The sequence below is a fragment of the Girardinichthys multiradiatus genome, chromosome 8 (assembly GCF_021462225.1).
Source record: "Girardinichthys multiradiatus isolate DD_20200921_A chromosome 8, DD_fGirMul_XY1, whole genome shotgun sequence".
NCBI classification, from domain to species: domain Eukaryota; kingdom Metazoa; phylum Chordata; class Actinopteri; order Cyprinodontiformes; family Goodeidae; genus Girardinichthys; species Girardinichthys multiradiatus.
Window position 1 is genome coordinate 2,789,928 of NC_061801.1, and position 26,504 is coordinate 2,816,431.

At 41.6% G+C, this 26,504-nt stretch overlaps 1 protein-coding gene across 6 annotated transcripts in view; it reads right to left on the reverse strand.

Annotated features, from left to right (window-relative positions):
• dennd1a (DENN/MADD domain containing 1A) overlaps positions 1 to 26,504 on the reverse strand; it is a 79,257-nt gene that overhangs the window by 29,672 nt on the left and 23,081 nt on the right. For all 6 annotated transcript variants that reach the window (XR_007039336.1, XR_007039337.1, XM_047372826.1 and 3 more), the window contains exons 3-10: positions 25,102 to 25,145; positions 24,758 to 24,807; positions 24,462 to 24,581; positions 11,800 to 11,869; positions 11,563 to 11,643; positions 10,783 to 10,836; positions 9,547 to 9,657; positions 7,911 to 8,011 (exon numbers count right to left, since the gene is read on the reverse strand). Coding sequence is in view for 4 of the 6 variants with exons in the window: in XM_047372826.1 (XP_047228782.1) it covers positions 7,911 to 8,011; positions 9,547 to 9,657; positions 10,783 to 10,836; positions 11,563 to 11,643; positions 11,800 to 11,869; positions 24,462 to 24,581; positions 24,758 to 24,807; positions 25,102 to 25,145 (631 nt within the window). In the remaining 2 variants the exon portion in view is untranslated. The remainder of the gene's footprint in view (positions 1 to 7,910; positions 8,012 to 9,546; positions 9,658 to 10,782; positions 10,837 to 11,562; positions 11,644 to 11,799; positions 11,870 to 24,461; positions 24,582 to 24,757; positions 24,808 to 25,101; positions 25,146 to 26,504) is intronic.

Sequence of the window (26,504 nt, forward strand, 5' to 3'; positions counted from 1 at the left end):
TGACAAGGCAAGGGCCCTGCGCAATGCCAAACCAACCTCCGCTTACAAGTGCAACAGACACCACCAAGCACCGTAGTCACAATGGATCACTTGACCCAACACCAAAAAACCACAAATGCACCCGGCCGAGGTCCACGGCCAGAAGCCCGCACCCAGGGCCAGCGACTCCCACCATGCCCCTTCAACCACACAAAATGCCGGTGACCACAGATCCAAAAAGAGGACACAACCCATCCACCCCGCCAGCCCGCCTGAAAATATAAATATGACCCCGGTACTCTGATTAGCATGAGTAAGTTTCTCATTATAGGGAATGTCTCCTGCGTGACCTCATTAGAACCTTTATTGTCATTACGCCAGCCCTTAATGGCTGGCACCACTAACGTCTATGGTCGTTTTCACACCTAATACTCCACGAGACCCAGTACAATTGAAGACAAGTTCAATTTGGGTCGTCACAAGTTTATTTTTTATGCTTTTTGCAGAACTATTAGTCTTAATCTTTTGACAGTAATCTGACTGTCTTGAAAATGTTTTTTCATAATAACTAGTTTGAAAACTTCATTGTTCTTGTAAATACTTGTGATATACTTTGTTCTGAACTTCTAGCAGAGCTTTAAACTTGACCTCCCTCAACATGTGACCTCAAGCAGTTTCTACTGGCAATCCCACTACACACGTGTTTTTGTTGTGTTCACCCATGATTCCCTGCATTGTAGTCCACTTCCTGCACTTGATTCACTTCAAGCGGACCAAGACCTTGTTTTTAGAAAGACCAGAGTTACTAACAACCATTTGTTTCCTCGGTCTCTTTTGGATCCATCATTTTCAGTTTGGTATGATAGAGGTATAAAACAAATGAGAAACCTATACACATGAGGGAAATTTTATAGTTTTGCTATTTGGTCTTCCAAATATAATTTACCTGGTACACATTTCTTTCGTTACCTACAAATTTGGAATTTTGCCTCTAAATGTTTCCCAAATTTCCCTTCCGTTTTCCCTGACCAGCCCTGGGAAAAACATATCGCATGTAATCCGCTTCAGAAAGGCCTGATTTCAAAGATTTATAATTGTATTCTAACTCTAAGGGTTGATTCTAGTGTTAAAATTAAAAATGCATGGGATAAAGAGTTGGGAATCCAGCTGAGTGAAGAGCTCTGGGATAACGCCATTGACAGAATTCGATCTACTTCCTCTTGTGCTTGTCTTAGTCTGATTCAATTTAAAGTTGTACATAGGGTTCTTTTCTCAAAATCTAGGCTTTCTGAGATTTACCCGGATGTTATGGATACAAGCGATAAACGCAAAGGCTCCCCATGTCATCTTGGCCATATGTTCTTTTTCTGTCCTAAGTTATATAAATTTTGGTCTAGTTACTTCTCAATTATTTCTTATGTTCTCAAAGTAAATTTGCAACCTTGTCCATTTGTTGCCACATTTGGTATCCTCAACTGTACTTTAGCACTAAATTCTGTTCAAAAGGATATTATTGCTTTTTCATCTTTAATCGCTAGACGTTCTTTATTGTTACACTTTAAGTCTGATAAACGTCCCTCAATATCCCTGTGGGTCAGAGATACGTTTTCTTTAAAGTTGAGAAAATTAAATACACTTTACGTGGATCTACACAAAGGTTTTAGAAAAAATACCAATGTCTTTTTCCTATTTTTCAAACTTGGAGGTGTTGCCTAAAAGAAGGTGCCCTTCAGTGCGATCTTTTGCTTTGGTTATGAATATGGGCGTACATATCTGATTAAGAGTTTCTTGGGTTGACTTTGGTGAGCTGCGATGGGAAGGGGAGGTTTGGGTTTATTCTGTAGTCAGTAATTTAACGTTTTTTCCTTTAGTTGAAAAACCAACAAAAACAGCTGAAGCTGGTGCATTGTAATTTGTTTTTATTTATTTTCCTGTTATGCACTGTCTCGTCAGTATTATTTTGTTGAGTGTGTTAATAGGTGTATACGTATAATAATTGTATACTGTAATTTGTTCGAGTGGCTCTAAAAAAAAAAAAAAAGACCAGAGTTTATTTCTTTGATCAACATACATTTCAATTGGACAAGAATGCCCCTTTCTCACAATGGAGGCAATGCTGCCTCTGTGCCTTTTACAAACACTCTGGAAGTCAGGTAGAACCCTAAATTCGTTTGCTATCCACTGGCATGCGAAACCCGTAAGTATTTGCAACATGTAGGATAAATGGGTAGTTGCAAATAAGCATATTTCAGTTTGACTAAAGTAAACCTGCCAACAATGAATGCAGCAGGGTGGTGTGAGTAGGTATCCTCAATTTGTATTTACTACTAACGGTTCAGGGCACGAGATCCAAAATGTCTCGCACTGCCCACTGCCTCTTTCTGTGGAACAAAAAAATAGCTTGGGTATAAATAATGGTGGTTTTCTATTGGAGAGACAAATCTAATAGCTCCCTTGTCATTTAAAGTGGATATTTCTTACTAAAGGATATTTGCAGACTTTCTTGCATTGTCATTCTGATACACGGCAGCGCCTTCAGGATACAATGTTTGAACCATTGGATGCACATGGTCCTCAAGAATGGTTCGGTAGTCCTTGGCAGTGACGCATCTAGCCCATCTAGCACAACTATTGGGCCAAGGGAAGCCATGATAAGGCAGCCCAAACCATCACTGATCCACCCCCATGCTTCACTCTGGGCATGCAACAGTCTGGGTGGTACGCTTCTTTGGGGCTTCTCCACACCGTAACTCTCCCGGATGTGGGGAAAACAGTAAAGGTGGACTCATCAGAGAACAATACATGTTTCACATTGTCCACAGCCCAAGATTTGCGCTCCTTGCACCATTGAAACCGACGTTGTCATTGGCATGAGTGACCAAAGGTTTGGCTATAGTAGCCCGGCCATGTATATTGACCCTGTGGAGCTCCCGACGGACAGTTCTGGTGGAAACAGGAGAGTTGAGGTGCACATTTAATTCTGCTGTGATTTGGGCAGCCATGGTTTTATGTTTTTTGGATACAATCCGGGTTAGCACCCGAACATCCCTTTCAGACAGCTTCCTCTTGCGTCCACAGTTAATCCTGTTGGATGTGGTTGGTCCTTCTTGGTGGTATGCTGACATTACCCTGGATATCGTGGCTCTTGATACATCACAAAGACTTGCTGTCTTGGTCACAAATGCGCCAGCAAGACGTGCACCAACAATTTGTCCTCTTTTGAACTCTGGTATGTCACCCATAATATTGTGTGCATTTCAATATTTTGAGCAAAACTGTGCTCTTACCCTGCTAATTGAACCTTCACACTCTGCTCTTGCTGGTGCAATGTGCAATCAATGAAGACTGGCTACCAGGCTGGTCCAATTTAGCCATGAAACCTCCCACACTAAAATGACAGGTGTTTCAGTTTCATTGTCCAACCCCGTGTATGTGGTGCATAGGGGTGCTGCGCTAGATGGAGCGCCAAAGCGATGGTGGGAAATATTTCTAGTTGGCATTTTCTGTATTTAACAGTTGTTTGTGAATGTGTAAATGAAGAACAGAGGCACATCAACCATTATCCTGCCCTCCGCATCTTCACCTCCCCTTCTGTGTATATATAAGCTTCCAATAGGTCAAATTATCAGGCACCATAGGATAAATTTTCATTGTTACGCTGATGATACTCAGCTTTACTTATCCATAAATCCTGATGAACCCAACCAGTTAGATATACTACAAGCATGTCTTGAAGACATAAAAACTTGGATGACTTTAAATTTTTTGCTTCTAAATTCAGACAAGACAAAAGTTGTCGTCTGTGGACCAGAGTCTTTAAAAAAGAAACTGCTTAGTCAATCACTTAACCTGGATGGCATTAAATTGACCTCCGGTAATAAAGTAAAAGACCATGGTGTTATTTTTGACCAGGACATGTCATTTAAATCCCATATTAAACAGGTTTCTAGGATTTTTAAATTCAGACAAGAGAGAAGTTGTCGTCTTTGGACTGGAATCTTTGAAAAAGAAACCACTTAATCAATCAATTAATGTAGACAACATTAAATTGACCTCTGGTAATAAAATAAAAAAGGTTGGTTGGTATTTGTAATCGGGACATGTCAATTAAATTTAATTCAGTTCAACTCAGTTTTTATTTATATAGCATCAATTCACAATACATGTCATCTCAAGCAATTTCACAAAGGGTTTGGAATGGTGCGGGGTTGTTAGGGAGGTTAGAATAAACTACTGAGTGTTAGAGTTGGGCCATTTTAGAATGGGCTATGTGTAGTAGTCCCATATTAATATATGACATATATATAATCCCATATTAAACAAGTTTCTAGGATTTCCTTCTTTCACCTCCGGAACATTGCCAAAATTAGAAATATCCTATCCAGGAGTGACGCTGAAAAACTAGTCCATGGATTTGTTACCTCAAGGCTGGACTATTGTAATTCTTTACTATCAGGATGTCGACAAAATGCAGTTAAAAGCCTTCAGCTGATTCAGAATGCTGCAGCAAGAGTTCTGATGAACTCATTGGCTCCCTGTTAAATCCAGAATAGAATTTAAAATTCTCCTCCTCACATATGATCTAGCTCCATCATACATCAGAGATCTGATTGTTCCATACGTTCCTAACAGAGCACTTCATTCTCAGACTGCAGGTTTACTGGTGGTTCCTAGAGTCTCTAGAAGTAGAATGGGAGCCAGATCCTTTGGTTATCAGGCTCCTTTCCTGTGGAACCAGCTCCCAGTTTTAGTCCATGAGGCAGACACCCTGTCTACTTTTAAGGCTAGGCTTAAAACATTCCTTTTTGATAAAGCTTATAGTTAGAGTGGCTTAGGTTATCCTGAGTTATCTTCCTTATTTTTTACCTCTGCCCTCCTCCCTCTCTGTTGGATAGAGTAAGGGGGAGTCAGGTTTAGCCTAAACCGGCTCAGTTATGGTTGAGGTGCAAACATACCCTCCATTTCTGCTACCTGTATGACCCTTCTCTTTTCCAATGGTTATAATCAGTCTGACAGAGATGGGTATCCCAATCCTTGTGTTTTTTAGTATAACAATGACCATCAGTAGGCTCTAGATGGACAAACTTTATCAGTTTATTATTTTTTCTTAGTGCCCCTACACGTGGCCCATTCTAGGGTGGCCGGGCTCTGGCACTCGGTGGTTTGGTCTGGTCCCGCGCTGTTCCAGACCCTTTGTGGGGTGTCTTGAGACAACATTGTTGTAATTAAGCGCTACATAAATAAATAAACTGAAACTATCTCTGTAGTTATGCTGCTATAGGCTTAGGCTGCTGGAGGACATAATGACCACTTTCACACTCTTCGCTACATTCTCATACTACTCTCCAATTTTGCATTATTTGCTGTTATTTCAGTTTTTAACTTTATGTTTTCTGTCTTTTCTCTTCCTAGAAGCTACACCTGGCCTGACTCTGTGTCACCTTTCTGGAGAGGGGCATCGTCCAAGCTTCTGCTGGCAACAACTTAATGCTCACCTTCTACAGATGATCCACATGGCCCTGTCTTTCAGTGTTTAACCCTTTCTCTCTCCTATATATAGCAATTGACTGAGCTTTTACTGTAACGAATTATATGTGCTCTCTTTCAGACTCTAATCTTGAAAACTGGCTCAAAGTATATCTGTTCTTTCTTTCTAGATGAAACGACTAAAGGAGCTACATCCATTAACATTTACTTTTCCTTCCCATAGAAAGTACTCCTGGATCAGTGCTTCTGTGTTCTTTTGTTTCTCTGCTCTGTTCTCTCAAACCCCCAGGCGGTGGTGGCAGATGGCTCACACTGAGCCTGGTTCTGCTGGATGTTTCTTCCTGTTAAAAGGGAGTTTTTCCTCTCCACTGTCGCTACATGCATGCTCAGTATGAGGATTACTGCAAAGTCAACGCCAGTGACTGTCCAATATCTCTACATGCTCATCCCGGAGGAGTGACTGCTACAAATCTCTGACTTGATGCAATCTGCTGGGTTTCCTTAGATAGAAAAACTTTTTTCCACTTTGAATAAATAACTGAATCTGACTGCACTGTTCAATGGTTAGGATTAATTAGAATATATGTACCTGACTTTGTGAAGTGCCTTGAGACAACATGTGTTGTGAATTGGTGCTATATAAATAAACTTAATTGAATTGCAATGAACCAGCCATGCTGCAGACATCAGAAAAGTAACCCATTAAGAAGTTGTGCCACAATTAGAGTTTAGGGCTTTCTTTGTCTACACCGATATTAAACCCAGTAGCCATGATTAGCGTGAGCAGCAAAAAGACTCTCTCAAAAAACTACAACAAAATGGCAGATATGTTGCCATTTACTAGCTAGCACAGTAAGGTATTACTACCTGTAAAGTATTGCTTACTTTCTAAGTATGGCTACTTACTTAATAACATTAAAAGTACTGCTACTTTTTGCAAGCTTAAAGACAACCAAACGGCTGGAAACAAGCACCAAGAGACCTAGGATAGACCTAGTCGCCTAGTGTTGCTTTGCTCCCACTGGTGAAGTTGTCAACAGGATTCTGATCCAAATAAGAAGACGTTTTTGAATGACAACTGATGTTAGTCAGTCCTATTTATAGAGTAAGGGTCTGGGCCCCTCCTAACATGAATGGCCCTGTTACCATTCATTTAGCAACTCTAAATTTAAACTTCTGTCGAGGACACACATTAGTCAATCCGTATAGTAAGACACAAAACCAATGCCACAAAAAAGAGCGGCATATTTACAACTTATGGGTTCATCACCTTTTAGCTCTGTATAACTGCGAACAAAACTGGTATTTGGATTTGGGAGGATACCTTCAAAGTGTATTCCTGTTACTTGATGGCCTTTGCGACTGGATTTCCAGTGACAAATAATAGTAAAGGCAGAGTAAGGTGAAAGTAGCAGCGGATTTATTCAGGCGCAACACCATTCAGCCTAACAGCATCAAGCCTCCTTGAAAGACAATTGCAGCCTTTAATAGGCACAGCTGATAAAGAACTAACCCATTCTTTGCATGGAATTTAACAATTCCCAACTTCCAACTCAAACACACATTTTATCAAATATATACATATCTCCCCTTACTTTTTATAAATATTTTGTATTTTTTAAACCTACACCCAAACACCACAGAACCTCACAAAAACTATGTGCACAAATCCCCCACATTTTCCATGGTCTCTCCCGGAACCTATAAATGGTGTCTGGACCCCCGGGGAAGAGGACACAAAAAAGACAGGTGAGTTACTTTCTTAGCACCACAACACTTCTCCTGCACTCACACTTTTAACAGATTTTACACCAACATTTACTCAAGTTTCAAAACAGTAGACTATTTGCTCTGACTAACAATTCTGCTTTCACAGACACCCACCCCACTTCTTAATGAGGAGCAGCTGTGCAGAACCTGGAACAAAAGGCTACATGCTAATTATTAAATACTTAATAAATATTTAATAAATAGGTAAATTTTGTATGCAAATGATTCTTTATCTCCAAATCCATGCTTAAAGTCCAGTGCTAAATAAAGTGCTTTTAATAAAGTGCACAGGTGCTCTTAAAGTGCTATGAATTATTCAAATAAGAATAGTCTAAGTAATAAAGACCTCTTCATTACAATTCCACAAATACATTTTGTATTTATTTTTTTAATTCAAAATACAGCATCACAGTGTCACTAATTTTTGTTTTCTTTGGTATATTTTAGGATTTTAAAAGGAAATGTCTACAATTGTTATTAACACAACTGGGGTAACAGAGGAACTGAGGAAACTTTAAAAAAGGTTAAGTAAAATCTCCCAAGAGCTTTTAAGAACAGGACAACCAATGTTTATACTTGTGATCTTCACTAAAGGACTTATGTAAGTGTAGTGTTGATACTGATTATTCGATCAGAGGGCACCGTTTGCTTAAGGTAATCCCTGACAAACTCACCAGCAGTAGTCTAACAGATGCTGAGGAAGCACAGGAATGTAAACATGTTGCCAGTACATTGGAAACAACATGGCTGCAGACCCATGTACACAAGCTGTCAACTGCAGACAAAGATGAAAAACACAACATGTGACAACTGATTTTTCTGTCCACATTCTAACAGCCATTTAAAACATGATTTTGAAACACAATCTTTGTATGTCAGCTTCATATTGGGGTAAGAATAGACCACGGCGGATCAACACTTGCTCTGATCCATTGTTAAAATCAGAAATTTCGCCACCAGATGTCTTCAAATCCCTCTCCTGATAGGTTGATGAGTTCAAAAACAGCTATTTACTAGTTCAGCAGTCAGACTGCAACAATATTATTTATTTAGATTGTACTATGAATTAGTGTCTATTGTTTATATTGCGTTTTAGCTCAGCTTTCTGCTTCTCAGCTTTGAGGGAAAGTTTGTCTCCTGGGCCTCTACTGTACCACTCTGTGAAAAAGCTGCTTTGTGTGTCTCTAAATTTCTGTAGCTGCCACAAAATATTGGTGTGAGACTATGAGAGTGAAAAGATCTGTAAATGGCTAGAAAGGTTAGGAGTGTGCTGAAGCTAGGGTTGGGTATAGAGTATTGAAAATCAATTGGAACCTGGACTAACATTCTGATTCTCCTGGAATCTTTCAAATTTTTTAATTTTGATTTCAAGTTGCGATATCCAGTCCGCCGACCGGAAGAACTCTTCAAACACAAGCAAAGAAGAATGTGTAGGAAGTGTGTGCACAACCATGTGCAATTTCAGCTACAAAGCTAACATTAGCCAATGTATTTTTACAAAAACAAATAACCTGAAATTGCCAACGTTAGCCAAGTAGTTGACCAGACTCAAAAAATTCAAAACATTTATATTCAAGTTCATAGGTTTGATATTTATGTACTGGCTGAAAATAGCCCTGAGAGAAATTCACAGTAAAGTTAATGAAAAGGAACAAGTTCATAGACTTAAAATTCATAGATAAGTTCAGACTGTTTCATCTAGAAAGAACTCTGCTAGCTAGCTCATTTAAATTAGGTTAACCTTTTTAACCTTGCATCCTAAAAGAATTGGAATCAAGAATAGCTAGGAACTGTAGTTGTACTGAGGAATCATTGAAATTCAAATAATGCCCAACCCTAGCTGAAGCTAACAATAATGCACTATGAAGATAATAAACCTAAGTTTATGTATTGAAGTTGCTGCAATAATTCATTTTCTAAACATGACACCTTGTAAACACTTGTGCAGAAAGCTAACATTCATGTTATCAAATCAAAAATACAATCGGGTCTTTAATGGTAAAATGGAGATAAATGAAATAACTAAAAAGCAGAATAAAACAATGCTCTTTCAACTATCATAGCTCTAAAAAATTAAAAAAACTGATGTGTCCCTAATTATTTTAATGAAAAAGCCTTTAACCCAGTAAATCACAGGAGAACACAAACTAAGCTGACTTTGTTTATGCACCAAATAAAGCAAACTCTTAATGAATATTGTATATATGATACTAAAATAAAGAAAACAAACAAAAAAATGTATCATTGCTAAACTCTTCAACTCCAATACTGACAGAGAAGAAAAGAAAGAAAACAGGAAGTACTACTTACAGTGCTCAGTTTGCTACAGCAGATGAGGATTCGACGTTCATAAAGCATACTAGCGTACAGATGAAGCATGTTATTGACATCTACTGCTACAAAGTACTCTGTTAAGTTTCTCTGTTGAGGTAAAACATAAAAAGATAAAAAAAATTAGGATAGTTGTGGTTAAAACTCCATATGACAGAAATCATCAGTTCACGTATGTAAAACTCTCAAGAAGAGAACAGAACACTGTTAGAGGCCTAACTACAATATTTGTATTTTGAAGATGCATGGAGTCAATTTATGCTGAAGTATTACATTAAGCAGTCAGTACTCACAGAGAGCTGTATAAATTATCTAACCATCAGGGCATAGCTGGTTCACAGAGAGCTGTATAGATTTGAAAAATTACATAGAAAGCCCATCTCAATACTTCAGTGTGAATATCTATTACATTAAACAAAGCGTTGGAAAGTCAGGTTGGAAAAAAATGTATTTGTGAAGTAGCCCAAATCAAAGCATAGAAACAATCAGATTTTGAAAACCAGAGGCCAGAATGACACTCAGTACATCTCTTCAGGGTTAGTTGTGATTTTAAGTCCAACTAACCCAAACAAAACTGCTTTCTCCTAAACGGGTGTATCATTATTGCAGCTAAAGTTGGAAACCTAACTTAATCAGAGAAGGGTATATTACTGATGGGAGCACCTGACCAATAGTTGTTCTCATAAAATGAGAAAATGGTGACTGTCTCTTTAAGAATTAAAAGGGTCCATCCACTGAGCAACATCTTCATGTATCAGGATAAGGGAATCCAACTTATCCAGTACAAAACAAAGTAAAGCTACTAAAAACTACTAATGTAATTTCATCCATCCTTTGTCTATACCCGCTTATCTGTGCAGTGTTGGTTTTTTCAGAGGACACTGGGCGAGAGATGGGGTACACCCTGGACAGGTAGCCAGTCCATCACAGGACAACACAGGTACATTCAGGAGAAACAACTATGCACACACTCATATCTAAGGGTAATTTAGAGAGGCAAATTAACCTAACAGTCATGTTTTTGGACTGTGGGAGTAAGCCTGAGTATCTCATCTAATATCCAGATCTCCTTTTAAATGTCTTACTGTCAGCATCCAAAGTCCAGATCTTACAAACACATTATGCCTTTTGACCCAATCAATAAGCTTACTTTATAACTGTGTATTCATAATGAGCTTCATGATTACTTTGAGCAAAAGGAATGTCAACACTTACATTCTCGGGTATGCTCGGCAGTTCCCTTATGTCAGGTACAGTGAAGTAGGAATGCTGGAGAAAAGAGACCAGTGGGATGGAGAAGAATAAACACTAGGCTTACATCTACTCAAATGATTACTGAAGGTACAGTTAAACCCAAAATTCTTCCTACCACCTGGCTGATTTAGATTTAAAATTATGTTAACTAAAATATTTATTTCTGATTGGAAATGAGGCAAGTATCTCTCAAAAGATAATGAAACAATGAAAAATGAGAATCAATACAAAAATGTGTTTTTATTTAGATTTTATTAGAAATGCCATGTCAAATTATGTATACCCTTCTCAATAAAATGTAAAAAAAAAATTTAAAAACGTTATTAGTAGTCCAGCAATCAAACACTTTTACCTGTTGATCAGTTTTCTGCTTGTTACCACTGGTATTTTGGGAATTTACTTTTATGCAAGTCTTTGAGGTTGGAAGCCCTCCTTATCATCACCTCAGTCTTTAGCTCTCCCTACAGATCCTCCATCAAATTCAAGCTGAGACTCTGGCTGGGTCACTCCAAAAGTTTTTTCCAGTCAGAAGAAATATATTGGTCAAAATAAAAGACTACTTTAAACTTAAATTTGAATAATAATTTGGGGCTTAACTGTACAAAAAAAGGATATGATTCTGTCACAGTAAAATGTCATATGTGCCATAGTGTGCAAAGTAATAAACACAAATACAAATGTGAAGCAGTCATAACTTTCCAACAGGTTCAGATGCATGTGTTGTGATGAAGTGAGGCTTACCACACCAAGGTGAACAGGGACTCTAGGCTCAGGTATGGGGAGTGTATGTAGTGACACCAGGAGCTCCTGCCACTCGCTTTCCTGTAATATTATAAACCCATGCAGCAGCGATAAAAAAGGTATTCTGCAATAATGAATAATTTCAAAAGACAAGCTGCAGAGTATAGGCAATAACTACAGAAAAGAGACAAACAAGGACTAGATCCAACATGCAGAGTGGAATGAGTCATATCTCACCTTGCCTTTGACAGTGCAGTCAGCAAGGATATTCAGCAGCTTGTAGAAAACCTCAAACCAGGGCAGGTAGCTGAGAGGATACAAATACGGGATCAGCTTGCAGAAATGTGGTAACACAATTAGGAAGGCAATATTAAAATACTAAATGAATCACTCGTGGCAAATTTATGGATTCATTATTACTTAAAAAAAAACACTAGACAGAAAACTTTTATTTTAAAGCTTATAGATTTGAGGACCATAAACATGCCTAAAATAAGGAAAAGACACTGGGGCCATAAATATTTTTTATATCAACTAATGAAAATTATTATTACAACTGTTTTCAGCATTTCTACAACAAATAGTTAAAGCTATCAGAAAATTCAGAGGGCACAAGACAGAAGATGTTTTTTGGAGTTCACGATAGGTTTTCTTCATTGCAAACGTGATCTTGGTGATTTTTATCTCTAAATTAAACAGCTATGTTAACATTAACAAAAGGGATTTAGACATCTTCATCCAACCATTTAATTGTGTAGGATGACCTGTGTCTCCACACACATGGAAAAAAGCCTGTAAAGATGTCAGTCAAGTATAGCTCCACTCAAAGTTGATGTAAAGAATTGAAAAAAAACCCGAAATAAAAACCCGGCTCAATCAAAAACAATAATAGTTTAATTGTCATTTTCAACTGCTACACTAATTGTATTTTCTGTCAGCTGACCCCACAAATGTTCAGAAGTTTAAATACTAAATACTTGCCTTTCCCAAAAATGCAGAAATTGAAAGAAAACATCTTAATGTTCCCTCCTTGAACCACCATCTTAATGTGGTGGAGGAGTTTCAGTGCTCGAATAATCCTAGAGGTTTTGTTGTCTGGAGCTTAAATGCCCTGGTAGGGTCTCCCATGGCAAACAGGTTCTGGGTGACAGGTCAGACAAAGAGTGGTTCAACACGCCTTCAAGAGGACCACAAAATCGAGGGCAAGTGATGTCGCCCAGTATGGCAGAGCCGGGGTCCAACCCTGGAGCCAGGCCTGGTGTCGGGACTCGTCGGAGAGCATCTGGTGGCCAGGTTGCTCCCCGCAAGACCCGGTCGGGCCAAGCCTGAACAAGAGACGCGAGGCATTCCCCCAGTGGGCCCACCACTTGCAGGGGGAACCATGAGGGACCGGTGCAAACAGGATCGGGCAGCGGACGGAGTTGGAGACCTTGACGACCCGATCTCCGGATGCTTAGGTTGGCTCTAGGAACGTGGAATGTCACCTCGCTGGGGGAAGAAACCTTAGTATGTCCGGGAGGTCAAAAGATATCAACTAGAAATAATCGGGCTCGCCTCAACGCACAGCGTGGGCTCTGGAACCCAGCTCCTAGAGAGAAGTTGAACTCTCTTCTACTCTGGAGTGCAGGGAGAGGCAGCAGGCTGGTTGGGTTTGCTTGTTGCCCCCCAGCTCAGCCTCTTGTGTTTGGGTTTACTCCAGTGGATTAGAGGGTCTCATCTCTGCGCCTTCGGGTAGGGGACAGGTTTCTGACTGTCGTTTCGGACTATGGGCTGAGCGGTCGTGCGGAGTACTCGGCCTTCTTGGCGTCCCTGTCGGGGGGGTGCTGGATAGTGCCCCTCCGGAGGACTCCGTTATTCTGCCAGGAGAGCTTTGACCAGATTCCAGGGGAGGTTGGAGACATATGCCCCTTTTGCATCGACTCATTTTAGCTTGTGCGGCTCTGCACCACTTACCGTACCGAGTAGAGCGACGCCAACAGTTGTTTCCATTGACCCATTGACAGGTGAAGCTATAGCGGCTGAAGCCCTGCCTCCAGCCAATGAGTGTAGTGTGCTGTGCTGCTATTAACGTTACTGTGTTACATTGTCACATTAAAGTTATCTGCAAGAAATTATAATAAATAGAAAACAAAAACATATATTACCGTATTTTCCGCACTATAAGGCGCACTTAAAAACCTTTAATTTTCTCAAAAAATGACAGTGTGCCGGAGCACCTTATATATGGATCAATTGGTTAATTCATACTGGTTGTATACGGCGCTGTCAAAATGTTTCAGTACAACTGGTAAACTACAAAGCCGCACCGCTTGCAGCATTACGGCTACCGTAGTCAGGGGCGTCGCCAAAGTAATAGTGGCAAACACCTGTACTGTGCTTACTCCTAGTCCAACACCACTTGTGTGTGTATAACGACCCCAAAATGGCACCTTTCAAGAGACACGCTTACAATGCTGAGTTCAAACTCAAGGCTGTCAGCTACGCAGTCGAACATGGTAATAGAGCAGCAGCGAGAAAGTTCAACATTAATGAATCAATGGTATGGAAGTGGAGGAAGCAAGAAGATGACCTGTGCCAAGTAAACAAGACTAAAAAGAGTTTCCGAGGGAATAAAGCGAGATGGCCACAGTTAGAGGACAAACTTGAACAGTGGGTTGTTGAACAGAGAGCAGCAAGTAGAAGCGTCTCTACAGTCACTATTCGTATGAAGGCAAAAGCGCTAGCACAGGACATGAACATCAATGAATTTCAAGGCGGTCCTTCTTGGTGTTTTCGTTTTATGAAAAGACGTAATCTCTCCATCCGCACACGAACTACCGTCTCGCAGCAACTGCCAAAAGATTACCAAGAAAAGCTGGCCACGTTCCGCGCATACTGCAAAAACAAGATCACTGAAAAGAAGACCCGGCCAGAGCACATCACCAACATGGACGAGGTTCCACTCACCTTTGATATTCCCGTGAACCGCACTGTGGAGAAAACGGGGACCAGTACGGTGTCTATACGCACCACAGGGAATGAGAAGTCCTCCTTCACTGTAGTTCTCGCCTACCAGGCTAATGGCCAGAAACTTCCACCCATGGTTATTTTTAAGAGGAAGACCTTGCCAAAACAAAACTTTCCAGCCGGCGTCGTCATCAAAGCTAACTCAAAGGGATGGATGGATGAGAACATGATGAGTGAATGGCTGAGAGAAATTTACGTCAAGAGACCGGGTGGCTTTTTTCACACAGCTCCGTCCCTATTGATTAACGACTCCATGCGCGCCCATATCACCGATGGTGTCAAAAAACAAGTGAAGAAAACTAATTCGGAGCTTGCAGTCATTCCGGGTGGATTAACTAAAGAACTCCAGCCGCTAGATATTGGTGTCAACAGGCCGTTCAAAGCTAGACTGCGAGCTGCGTGGGAGCAGTGGATGACAGAAGGCGAACACACATTCACCAAGACAGGGAGACAGCGCCGGGCGACTTACGCCACTATCTGCCAGTGGATCGTGGATGCCTGGGCTGATATATCAGTCTCAACTGTGGTCCGAGCTTTCAAGAAGGCAGGAATAATCACTGAACCGCCAGGCAACAGCAGCGACACTGACTCTGATAATGACGAGAGGGAGCCGGGCATGTTGAATGCCGCAATCGCCCAACTGTTCAATTCGGACACCGAAGAAGAAGAATTCGAGGGATTTGTGGACGAGGAATAAACTGAAAAAGTGAGCTTTACGTATTATATACATACCGTAACTGAACAATGTTGAGTTATGCACTAATGTTTGATTTAGCGGTATCAGACTGTGTTTCTTTTACGTTTACAACTGAACAAGGCTGGGAGATATTGTGAATATGCACATTAACGTTTGAACAACGTTGAGTTATTGTGAATGCACTAACTACATTTTATACGTATGCTGGTTTGTAGTGTATTAATAAAGTTTGACTGACTGACTTATCTGACTGTTTTGTTGACATTCTCTTTAGCACAGCTCCATCTAGTGGATGCAAATGTTTTACTGCAGTAGCTTCTTTTCTATGCGCCTTATAATCCGGTGCGCCTTATATATGAAAACAGTTCTAAAATAGGCCATTCATTGAAGGTGCGCCTTATAATCCGGTGCGCCTTATAGTGCGGAAAATACGGTAACTAAATATCAATAACGTTTGTATTAATATATATGCAAGAATGTCTTATGTTTTTAATGTCTAAAATGATCCACTGGGATAATTATCTGGACCACAGCCCAGCCAGAACTTATAAAATACAGCTCAGGGGTTCTGACGTGAAGGGGGTGTGGCAGGAGAAGCAGAGGAGAAACGCTGCTGTCTGGACTGGTAAAGCTCCAAAGTTTGCCAGATGAAGTTCCAATTTTGGGCTTTATGAAGACGTTTTTGTCTTATTCATGGCAATAACGAGGACAGGACTTAAAAGCGCAAAAACACGGACTTAGGACCTTTGAAGTTTTAGGTTGGATATTGCATATAAAGTGCTCCGCAGATTCAGCAGGCTCGTCCTCCCGTTTGGTACGATGCAAACAGTCTGATTACGGTCAGCTGCTCTCTGCCTGCTCCCTCCTCCTGCAGACGCTGGTTCGCTTAAAGATAAATGTCTGAACCAAGCACGTTGTTTCATGGTGGTATTGTTTTGTGTGTTTTGGGGAAAATGTTTGTGCTTCTGAAGAGCTGATTTTGTGTGTGATTAGATGATTTAGGATGTTATTAAATACAGCACTCTGCCTCCATGTAATTCAGAAAGCTGATTGGTCCTTTTACTTTTCTGTCAGCCTTCAGGCATGGTTTATGATCTGTAAATGGTAAAATTACATGTATGACTTGCTTTTCTCGTCTCCCCCTCCCGCTACACTTATAACAATTCCTGGTGAGAACCTTGAACGTTCCTACCCTCATCTATGGGCATGAACTTGGAGTCACGAGCAAAAGAACGAGATCCCAGATTCAAGTGGCTGAAATAAGCTACCTCCATAGGGTGGCCGGGCACTACCTTAGAGATAGGGTGAGTAGTTCGGCCATCCGGAAGGAGCTCGGAGTAGAACTGCTGCTCCTCCATTACAAGAGGAGCCAGTTGAGGTGGCTCTAGCATCTACAGGTCCTTCTCAAAAAATTAGCATATTGTGATAAAGTTCATTATTTTCCATAATGTCATGATGAAAATTTAACATTCATATATTTTAGATTCATTGCCCACTAACTGAAATATTTCAGGTCTTTTATTGTCTTAATACAGATGATTTTGGCATACAGCTCATGAAAACCCAAAAATTCCTATCTCACAAAATTAGCATATTATTAAAAGGGTCTCTAAACGATCTATGAACATAATCATCTGAATCAACGAGTTAACTCTAAACACCTGCAAAAGATTCCTGAGGTCTTTAAAACTCCCAGCCTGGTTCATCACTCAAAACCCCAATCATGGGTAAGACTGCCGATCTGACTGCTGTCCAGAAGGCCCCTATTGACACCCTCAAGCAAGAGGGTAAGACACAGAAAGACATTTCTGAACAAATAGGCTGTTCCCAGAGTGCTGTATCAAGGCACCTCAGTGGGAAGTCTGTGGGAAGGAAAAAGTGTGGCAGAAAACGCTGCACAACGAGAAGAGGTGACCGGACCCTGAGGAAGATTGTGGAGAAGGGCCGATTCCAGACCTTGGGGGACCTGCGGAAGCAGTGGACTGAGTCTGGAGTAGAAACATCCAGAGCCACCGTGCACAGGCGTGTGCAGGAAATGGGCTACAGGTGCCGCATTCCCCAGACCTGGGCTACAGAGAAGCAGCACTGGACTGTTGCTCAGTGGTCCAAAGTACTTTTTTCGGATGAAAGAAAATTCTGCATGTCATTCGGAAATCCAGGTGCCAGAGTCTGGAGGAAGACTGGGGAGAAGGAAATGCCAAAATGCCAGAAGTCCAGTGTCAAGTACCCACAGTCAGTGATGGTCTGGGGTGCCGTGTCAGCTGCTGGTGTTGGTCCACTGTGTTTTATCAAGGGCAGGGTCAATGCAGCTAGCTATCAGGAGATTTTGGAGCACTTCATGCTTCCATCTGCTGAAAAGCTTTATGGAGATGAAGATTTCGTTTTTCAGCACGACCTGGCACCTGCTCACAGTGCCAAAACCACTGGTAAATGGTTTACTGACCATGGTATCACTGTGCTCAATTGGCCTGCCAACTCTCCTGACCTGAACCCCATAGAGAATCTGTGGGATATTGTGAAGAGAACGTTGAGAGACTCAAGACCCAACACTCTGGATGAGCTAAAGGCCGCTATCGAAGCATCCTGGGCCTCCATAAGACCTTAGCAGTGCCACAGGCTGATTGCCTCCATGCCACGCCGCATTGAAGCAGTCATTTCTGGCGTTTTCTGCTTATGCTTCCCACTGAGGTGCCTTGATACAGCACTCTGGGAACAGCCTATTTGTTCAGAAATGTCTTTCTGTGTCTTACCCTCTTGCTTGAGGGTGTCAATAGGGGCCTTCTGGACAGCAGTCAGGTCGGCAGTCTTACCCATGATTGGGGTTTTGAGTGATGAACCAGGCTGGGAGTTTTAAAGACCTCAGGAATCTTTTGCAGGTGTTTAGAGTTAACTCGTTGATTCAGATGATTATGTTCATAGCTCGTTTAGAGACCCTTTTAATAATATGCTAATTTTGTGAGATAGGAATTTTTGGGTTTTCATGAGCTGTATGCCAAAATCATCCGTATTAAGACAATAAAAGACCTGAAATATTTCAGTTAGTGTGCAATGAATATAAAATATATGAATGTTAAATTTTCATCATTACATTATAGAAAATAATGAACTTTATCACAATATGCAAATATTTTGAGAAGGACCTGTATATCGGATGCCTCCTGGATGCCTCCATTGGGAGGTGTTCCAGGCACATCCCACCGGGAGGAGGCCCGGGGATGGCCCAGGACAAGCAGGATGGACTATGTCTCTCAGCTGGCCTGAATATGCCTTGGGCTCCCCCCAGAGGAACTGGAGGAGGTGTCTGGGCAGAGGGTAGTCTGGGTGTTTCTACTGAGTCTGCTGCTCCTGTGACCTGGTTCCCGATAAAGCAGAAGACGAGACATCTTAATATTGAAGGACTTGGGCAGTAATTGACATTATATTATGATTAAAGACGTGATAAAAGACAATTGTGACACAAACTAAGCATATTCAATTTGTGAGGGTCAATGATAAACTGTACTGGTAGAAGCCAAGTTGCGTTAAAAACAACGTCCACCCTACGGAGGAAGCTCATTTCAGCCGCTTGTATCCGGGATCTTGTTCTTTCGGTCATAGTTCATGGCCATAGGTGAAGGTAGGAACGTAGACCTACCGGTAAATCGAGAGCTTCGCTTTTCGGCTCAGCTCTCTCTTCACCACAACAGACCGGCACAGCGCCCCCATTACTGCGGCATCCGCACCGATCCGTCTGTCGATCTCCCGCTCCATTATTCCCTCACTTGTGAACAAGACCCCGAGATACTTAAACTCCTCCACTTGAGGCAGGAACTTCCCTCCAACCTGAAGAGGACAAGCCACCCTTTTCCGAGAATCATGGCCTTGGACTTGGAGGAGCTGATCCTCATCCCAGCCGCTTCACACTCGGCTGCGAACCGCCACAGCGCATGCTGTAGGTCTTGGATAGAGGGGGCCAGCAGGACCACGTCATCTGCAAAAAGAAGAGACGAAATCCTCTGGTCCCCAAACCAGACCCCCTCCGGCCCTTGTCTGCGCCTAGAAATCCTGTCCATAAAAGTTATGGACAGCTCAGCCCCTCTCTTCACCCGAGTGTCCAAAACATGCGGCCGAAGGTCTGATGATACGACAACAAAGTCGATCATTGACCTCCTGCCTAGGGTATCCTGGTGCCAAGTGCACTGATGGACACCCTTATGTTTAAACATGGTGTTCATTATGGACAATCCGTGACTACCACAGAAGTCCAATAACAAAACACCACTCTGATTCAGATCGGGGAGGCCATTCCTCCCGATCACGCCTCTCCAGGTGTCACTGTTGTTTCCCACGTGGGCGTTGAAGTCCCCCAGCAGAATAATGGAGTCCCCAGGAGGGGCACTATCCAGCACCTCTGACAGGGACGCCAAGAAGGCCGGGTACTCCGCACTACCACTCGGCCCGTAGGCCGAAATGATAGTCAGAGACCTCTCCCCAACCCGAAGGCGCAGGGATGCACACTGATCACCTGCACTGTTGTACCGCTCTCGCATCCTATACAGCTCTACATTTACTCTCACTCACTTAAAACTGTGCACATATATTTATATTATATTGTAGATATGTTTATACTGTTTAATTTGTATTGTATTGCATCCACTATGCCAAAACAAATTCCTTGTATGTCCAAAAACGTACTTGGCAATAAAGCTTTTCTGATTCTGATCTGATTCTGACCCTCTCATCCACTGGGGTAAACCCCAACACAAGACGGTTGAGCTGGGGGGCGACAAGCAAACCCACGCCAGCCCGCCGCTTCTCCCCGTGGGCCACTCCAGAGTAGAAGAGAGTCCAGCCCCTCTCGAGGAGATGGGTTCCAGAGCCCACCCTGTGCGTGGAGGCGAGCCCGACTATTTCTAGTCGATATCTCTTGACCTCCAGCACAAGCTCAGGCTCCTTCCCCCCCAGTGAGGTGACATTCCACGTCCCTAGAGCCAGCCTAAGTATCCGGGGATCGGGCCGCCAAGATCTCCACCTTCGTCCGCCGCCCAATCCTCTTTGCACCGGTCCTTCACAGTTCCCCCTGCAAGTGGAGGGCCCACTGGGGGATGGTCTCGCATCTCTCATTCGGGCTTGACCCGGCCGGGTCCCGCGAGTAGCAACCCATCCACCAGGTGCTCTCCGACAACTCCCGACCCCAGGCCTGGCTCCAGGGTGGGACCCCGACTCCGCCGTACTGGGCGACGTCACATGTCTCGATTTTGTAGTCATCATGAGGGGTTCTTGAACCGCTCTTTGTCTGACTCGTCACCTAGAGCTTGTTTGCCATGGGAGACCCTACCAGGGGCATTTAAGCCCCAGACAACATAGCCTCTAGGATCATTCAAGCACTCAAACCCCTCCACCACGTTAAGGTGGCGGTTCAAAGAGGGGTAAAAACAGCGTTAATATGGTGAATCAGTGCATTACTAGTGGTGGCAGCATTACTAGGACAACAGCCAGTAGTCTGCACTACTACTGAGTTATCAAAAATGTTAGCTTCATCTAAACCTTCAACTTGTATGTTAGACATAATCCAAATCAAATTATTTAAGGAAGTGTATGTACCCTTTGATTACCAGCCACAGTTTAGATGTGATTAATCTAACTTTAGTAAATGGATCCATAGGATTTTAAGGTAGCTGTAATTAAATATTTTCTTAGGAAACCTTTGCCTGATCAAGATGATTTACGAAATTACAGACCTATATCCAATCTTCTGTTTTTATTTAAAATTCTTGAGAAAATTGTTGTTAATCAAGTGTGTGAGCATTTAGACAGTAATGACCTGTTTGAAGAGTTTGTCAGGTTTCTGGGCTATCATAGCACGGGAACAGCACTAGTGAAAGTCACTAATGATATTCTCCTGGCCTCAGATAATGGACTTGTGTCTGTACTTGTTCTGTTAGATCTCAGTGCTACGTTTGATACAGTCAATCACAATATTCTCTTAGAAAGGCTGGAACATTCTGTAGGGATCAGGGAAACAGCACTAGGCTGGTTTGAATCTTGTTTGTCTGACAGATTCCAGTTTGTTCAGAATCAGAATCAGAATCAGAATCAGAAAAGCTTTATTGCCAAGTACGTTTTTGGACATACAAGTACAGGTCCTTCTCAAAATATTAGCATATTGTGATAAAGTTCATTATTTTCCATAATGTCATGATGAAAATTTAACATTCATATATTTTAGATTCATTGCACACTAACTGAAATATTTCAGGTCTTTTATTGTCTTAATACGGATGATTTTGGCATACAGCTCATGAAAACCCAAAATTCCTATCTCACAAAATTAGCATATTTCATCCGACCAATAAAAGAAAAGTGTTTTTAATACAAAAAAAGTCAACCTTCAAATAATCATGTACAGTTATGCACTCAATACTTGGTCGGGAATCCTTTTGCAGAAATGACTGCTTCAATGCCGCGTGGCATGGAGGCAATCAGCCTGTGGCACTGCTGAGGTCTTATGGAGGCCCAGGATGCTTCGATAGCGGCCTTTAGCTCATCCAGAGTGTTGGGTCTTGAGTCTCTCAACGTTCTCTTCACAATATCCCACAGATTTTCTATGGGGTTCAGGTCAGGAGAGTTGGCAGGCCAATTGAGCACAGTGATACCATGGTCAGTAAACCATTTACCAGTGGTTTTGGCACTGTGAGCAGGTGCCAGGTTGTGCTGAAAAATGAAATCTTCATCTCCATAAAGCTTTTCAGCAGATGGAAGCAAAAAGTGCTCCAAAATCTCCTGATAGCTAGCTGCATTGACCCTGCCCTTGATAAAACACAGTGGACCAACACCAGCAGCTGACACGGCACCCCAGACCATCACTGACTGTGGGTACTTGACACTGGACTTCTGGCATTTTGGCATTTCCTTCTCCCCAGTCTTCCTCCAGACTCTGGCACCTTGATTTCCGAATGACATGCAGAATTTGCTTTCATCCGAAAAAAGTACTTTGGACGACTGAGCAACAGTCCAGTGCTGCTTCTCTGTAGCCCAGGTCTGGGGAATGCGGCACCTGTAGCCCATTGCCTGCACACGCCTGTGCACGGTGGCTCTGGATGTTTCTACTCCAGACTCAGTCCACTGCTTCCGCAGGTCCCCCAAAGTCTGGAATCGGCCCTTCTCCACAATCTTCCTCAGGGTCTGGTCACCTCTTCTCGTTGTGCAGCGTTTTCTGCCACAATTTTTCCTTCCCAAAGATTTCCCACTGAGGTGCCTTGATACAGCACTCTGGGAACAGCCTATTCATTCAGAAATTTCTTTCTGTGTCTTACCCTCTTGCTTGAGGGTGTCAATAGTGGCCTTCTGGACAGCAGTCAGGTTGGCAGTCTTACCCATGATTGGGGTTTTGAGTGATGAACCAGGCTGGGAGTTTTAAAGGCCTCAGGAATCTTTTGCAGGTGTTTAGAGTTAACTCGTTGATTCAGATGATTAGGTTCATAGCTCATTTAGAGACCCTTTTAATGATATGCTAATTTTGTGAGATAGGAATTTTGGGTTTTCATGAGCTGTATGCCAAAATCATCCGTATTAAGACAATAAAAGACCTGAAATATTTCAGTTAGTGTGCAATGAATCTAAAATATATGAATGTAAAATTTTCATCATGACATTATGGAAAATAATGAACTTTATCACAATATGCTAATTTTTTGAGAAGGACCTGTACAAGTCCTGCACAGTGGTCAGAGGGATTTTAAGCCATTCTTCTTGCAGGATAGTGGCCAGGTCACTACATGATACTGGTGGAGGAAAACGTTGCTCCTCCAAAACACCCCAAAGTGGCTCAATAATATTTAGATCTGGTGACTATGCAGGCCATGGGAGATGTTCAACTTCACTTTCATGTTCATCAAACCAATCTTTCACCAGTCTTGCTGTGTGTATTGGTGCATTGTCATCCTGATACACAGCACCGCCTTCAGGATACAATGTTTGAACCATTGGATGCACATGGTCCTCAAGAATTGTTCGGTAGTCCTTGCCAATGATGCGCCCATCTAGCACAAGTATTGGGCCAAACCATCACTGATCCACCCCCATGCTTCACTCTGGGCATGCAACAGTCTGGGTGGTACGCTTCTTTGGGGCTTCTCCACACCGTAACTCTCCCGGATGTGGGGAAAACAGTAAAGGAAGACTCATCAGAGAACAATACATGTTTCACATTGTCCACAGCCCAAGATTTGCGCTCCTTGCACCATTGAAACCAACGTTTGGCATTGGCATGAGTGACCAAAGGTTTGGCTTTAGCAGCCCGGCCGTGTATATTGACCCTGTGGAGCTCCCGACGGACAGTTCTGGTGGAAACAGGAGAGTTGAGGTGCACATTTAATTCTGCCGTGATTTGGGCAGCCGTGGTTTTATGTTTTTTGGATACAATCCAGGTTAGCACCCGAACATCCCTTTCAGACAGCTTCCTCTTGCGTCCACAGTTAATCCTGTTGGATGTGGTTCGTCCTTCTTGGTGGTATGCTGACATTACCCTGGATACTGTGGCTCTTGATACATCACAAAGACTTGCTGTCTTGGTCACAGATGCGCCAGCAAGACGTGCACCAACAATTTGTCCTCTTTTGAACTCTGGTATGTCACCCATAATGTTGTGTGCATTTCAATATTTTGAGCAAAACTGTGCTCTTACCCTGCTAATTGAACCTTCACACTCTGCTCTTACTGGTGCAATGTGCAATCAATGAAGACTGGCTACCAGGCTGGTCCAATTTAGCCATGAAACCTCCCACAGTAAAATGACAGGTGTTTCAGTTTCAGTGTCCAACCCCGTGTATGTGTGTATTAATTAATTTAGCATGACTGGGTGGAAAGTCGCAGTCTGGAAATGCATTTTTAGTCAAATTTATGACCATATATCTTAACTGTTCATTTGAGAATGTTTCCTTTACATAAGTGTAATTGGATTTATCATGAAAATTCGATGTCACAAGCACTTTAAGCTAAAACAAATCCAGTCAACACAATGCTGCGTATGACATACTGCCATTAATGAAAAACACTGGTTTGAAATCCAGTCGGATTTATTTCCATGAAAAAAACCATCAGAAGTATGTACTCTTTTTTAACTCACACAATGTCTCAGTTAATCCAAAGTTCATGCTTAACCTGTTTTCACAGCATCATTAATATGTGCTTTACAACCTGAAACACACAAACCTACCTGAGAATGCAGTAGCAGGTGTGTGCTCCTGAAGAGAGGCGGCAGAAACCAAATCTCTGTTTACTCTCAATGTCAGTCAACACAAATGTGAAGTTCTGGCCGACCTGGTTAATTGTTAGGCTGCAGGGGGACAGAGGCAAGCAGTTCTCATGTATGATATGTATTAGTACTTTATAAATAAATATGACTTGCTATTAGGCAAAAAGGATCAAAGTATATTTTGTTTTGGAAATGATGGACAAAATACATGTTTGCATTGTGGATTCACAATGATGTGTGTAATAACGTGTACATGCCTGTCCATGCTGAAGGGGAAGCAGAACTTTGGCACAGTAAGAAGAGTTTCCTGTGAGACAAAGAGAAATTAATACACAAAACATGTGATGGGCTGTATAAAGGTACACAGGGTTAAAGAGTTAGAGATGAAAAAACTGATGTTGTAAAGAGGATATGTCAACATCAGCAGAAACAAATAACATAGAAAAATAAAAATGAATCAAAATGGAGTCCATATGTTTTACATACTGAAAGTGCCTGAAAACAAAATGCCATACAATAGAGCTGCAGATGTGTCAATTCATTTCGAGTCTTTGCCAAATCTAAAGGAGGGAGAAAGAAACAAGGTGCACTGTGTTTAAACCTGATCAGGGTAGTCTTCAGGAAACTGCCGTTGCACCTCTGGTCCTGTTTCAGGTGGACAGAAATAAGTCAGCTGATTAAATCCCAGATTGTAAGACCAAGTTCCACAACAACAATGAGTCAAATGCTTTTTATACCTTAGATAATATCTAAATTATGGTCAATAAAAATTAAGTTGTTTACAAAATTTAAAAAATTAAATCAGTATGGCCTGATGATGTCTTTAAGACTACACAGGAAATTATGAAGGAAACAAGACAGCAACAGGAAGGAATTCTAAGAAATACAGCCAATAAGCTCTCCTCAGCATCCAGGAAATTAGTCACACACAGCAGTTAAAAATTGCTCACAAGACATTTTTCTAAAACTATTTCTCAAAGAGGTTAGAAAAAGCTTTACACCATTTTAAGCCTTTTCTCTTGTTTATGAGGCAGCAGTAACTGTTTTCTCTCCAAATTAAGGTGACCTGCTGGATGACTAATCTGCCTAAAAGATTGCCGTATAACAATTCAAAGGTTTTTTTTCTTAGTTTAACATCAGGGTCAGCAAACGTTGTCATACCTAGTACAGTTTGTCATAGTTATTTTTCTGTCAGCCATACCAACATAAAGATCATCAGAAATTTGCTCCAAAATATGAACTTTTTGGTTAGCTTGTCACATGTACTATTCTGACAAATTTCAACAATAAAGTGGTCAAACAAAAAACATCTAATTTCTACTTCTACTGAAATAACCTTTTTATTTTCTGCAATCTGTTTAGACTTAATGAAAGTGAAAAACCAATGAGAAGAAAACCTGTGACAATTGAACAAGTCTTTTCCGCTTCTTTTTTCTAATGGCGCAAATGGCCCTTAATAAGTCGCCATGCATTTAAGATCACAGCCCAGATTAATCCAAAAATCTAACTAAAGCCTGAAGGTGAGGACAAAAGATTTTTCATTTCATACATAGCTACCGCAGGAGTAAATTACTAGGATCAAATTGGGATGTATGTAATTGTCTTGAAACCTGTCTGGATGACTGGGTTGAATTTCTTTTTTTGGAAACATGAATACAGAGAAACACCAGATCCCAACAAACAACTTGTGATTTGCAAATGTTTTCCTCTTGTTTAAAACAAAATGTTGTTTTGGATTAGTGCCATAACCATAAGAAAAAGGTTTACCCTCGGGCTAAATTCCATGAAATAGATAGAGAGGACAACTGCCTGACATCTAAACAACATGTCAATATTGTTTAAAAGTTGTTCTCATTAAGACATATACTGGTATCTAAATGTAGTGGAAAGGTTGTTAGGGGTTGATCAAACAAAGCCTGACTTTTAAAATCTTTGAAAAGGTGAATTTAATGATGACATGTAGGCTAAAATGTCCCCTTTTCACCACATTTTCTTGGCTAAATA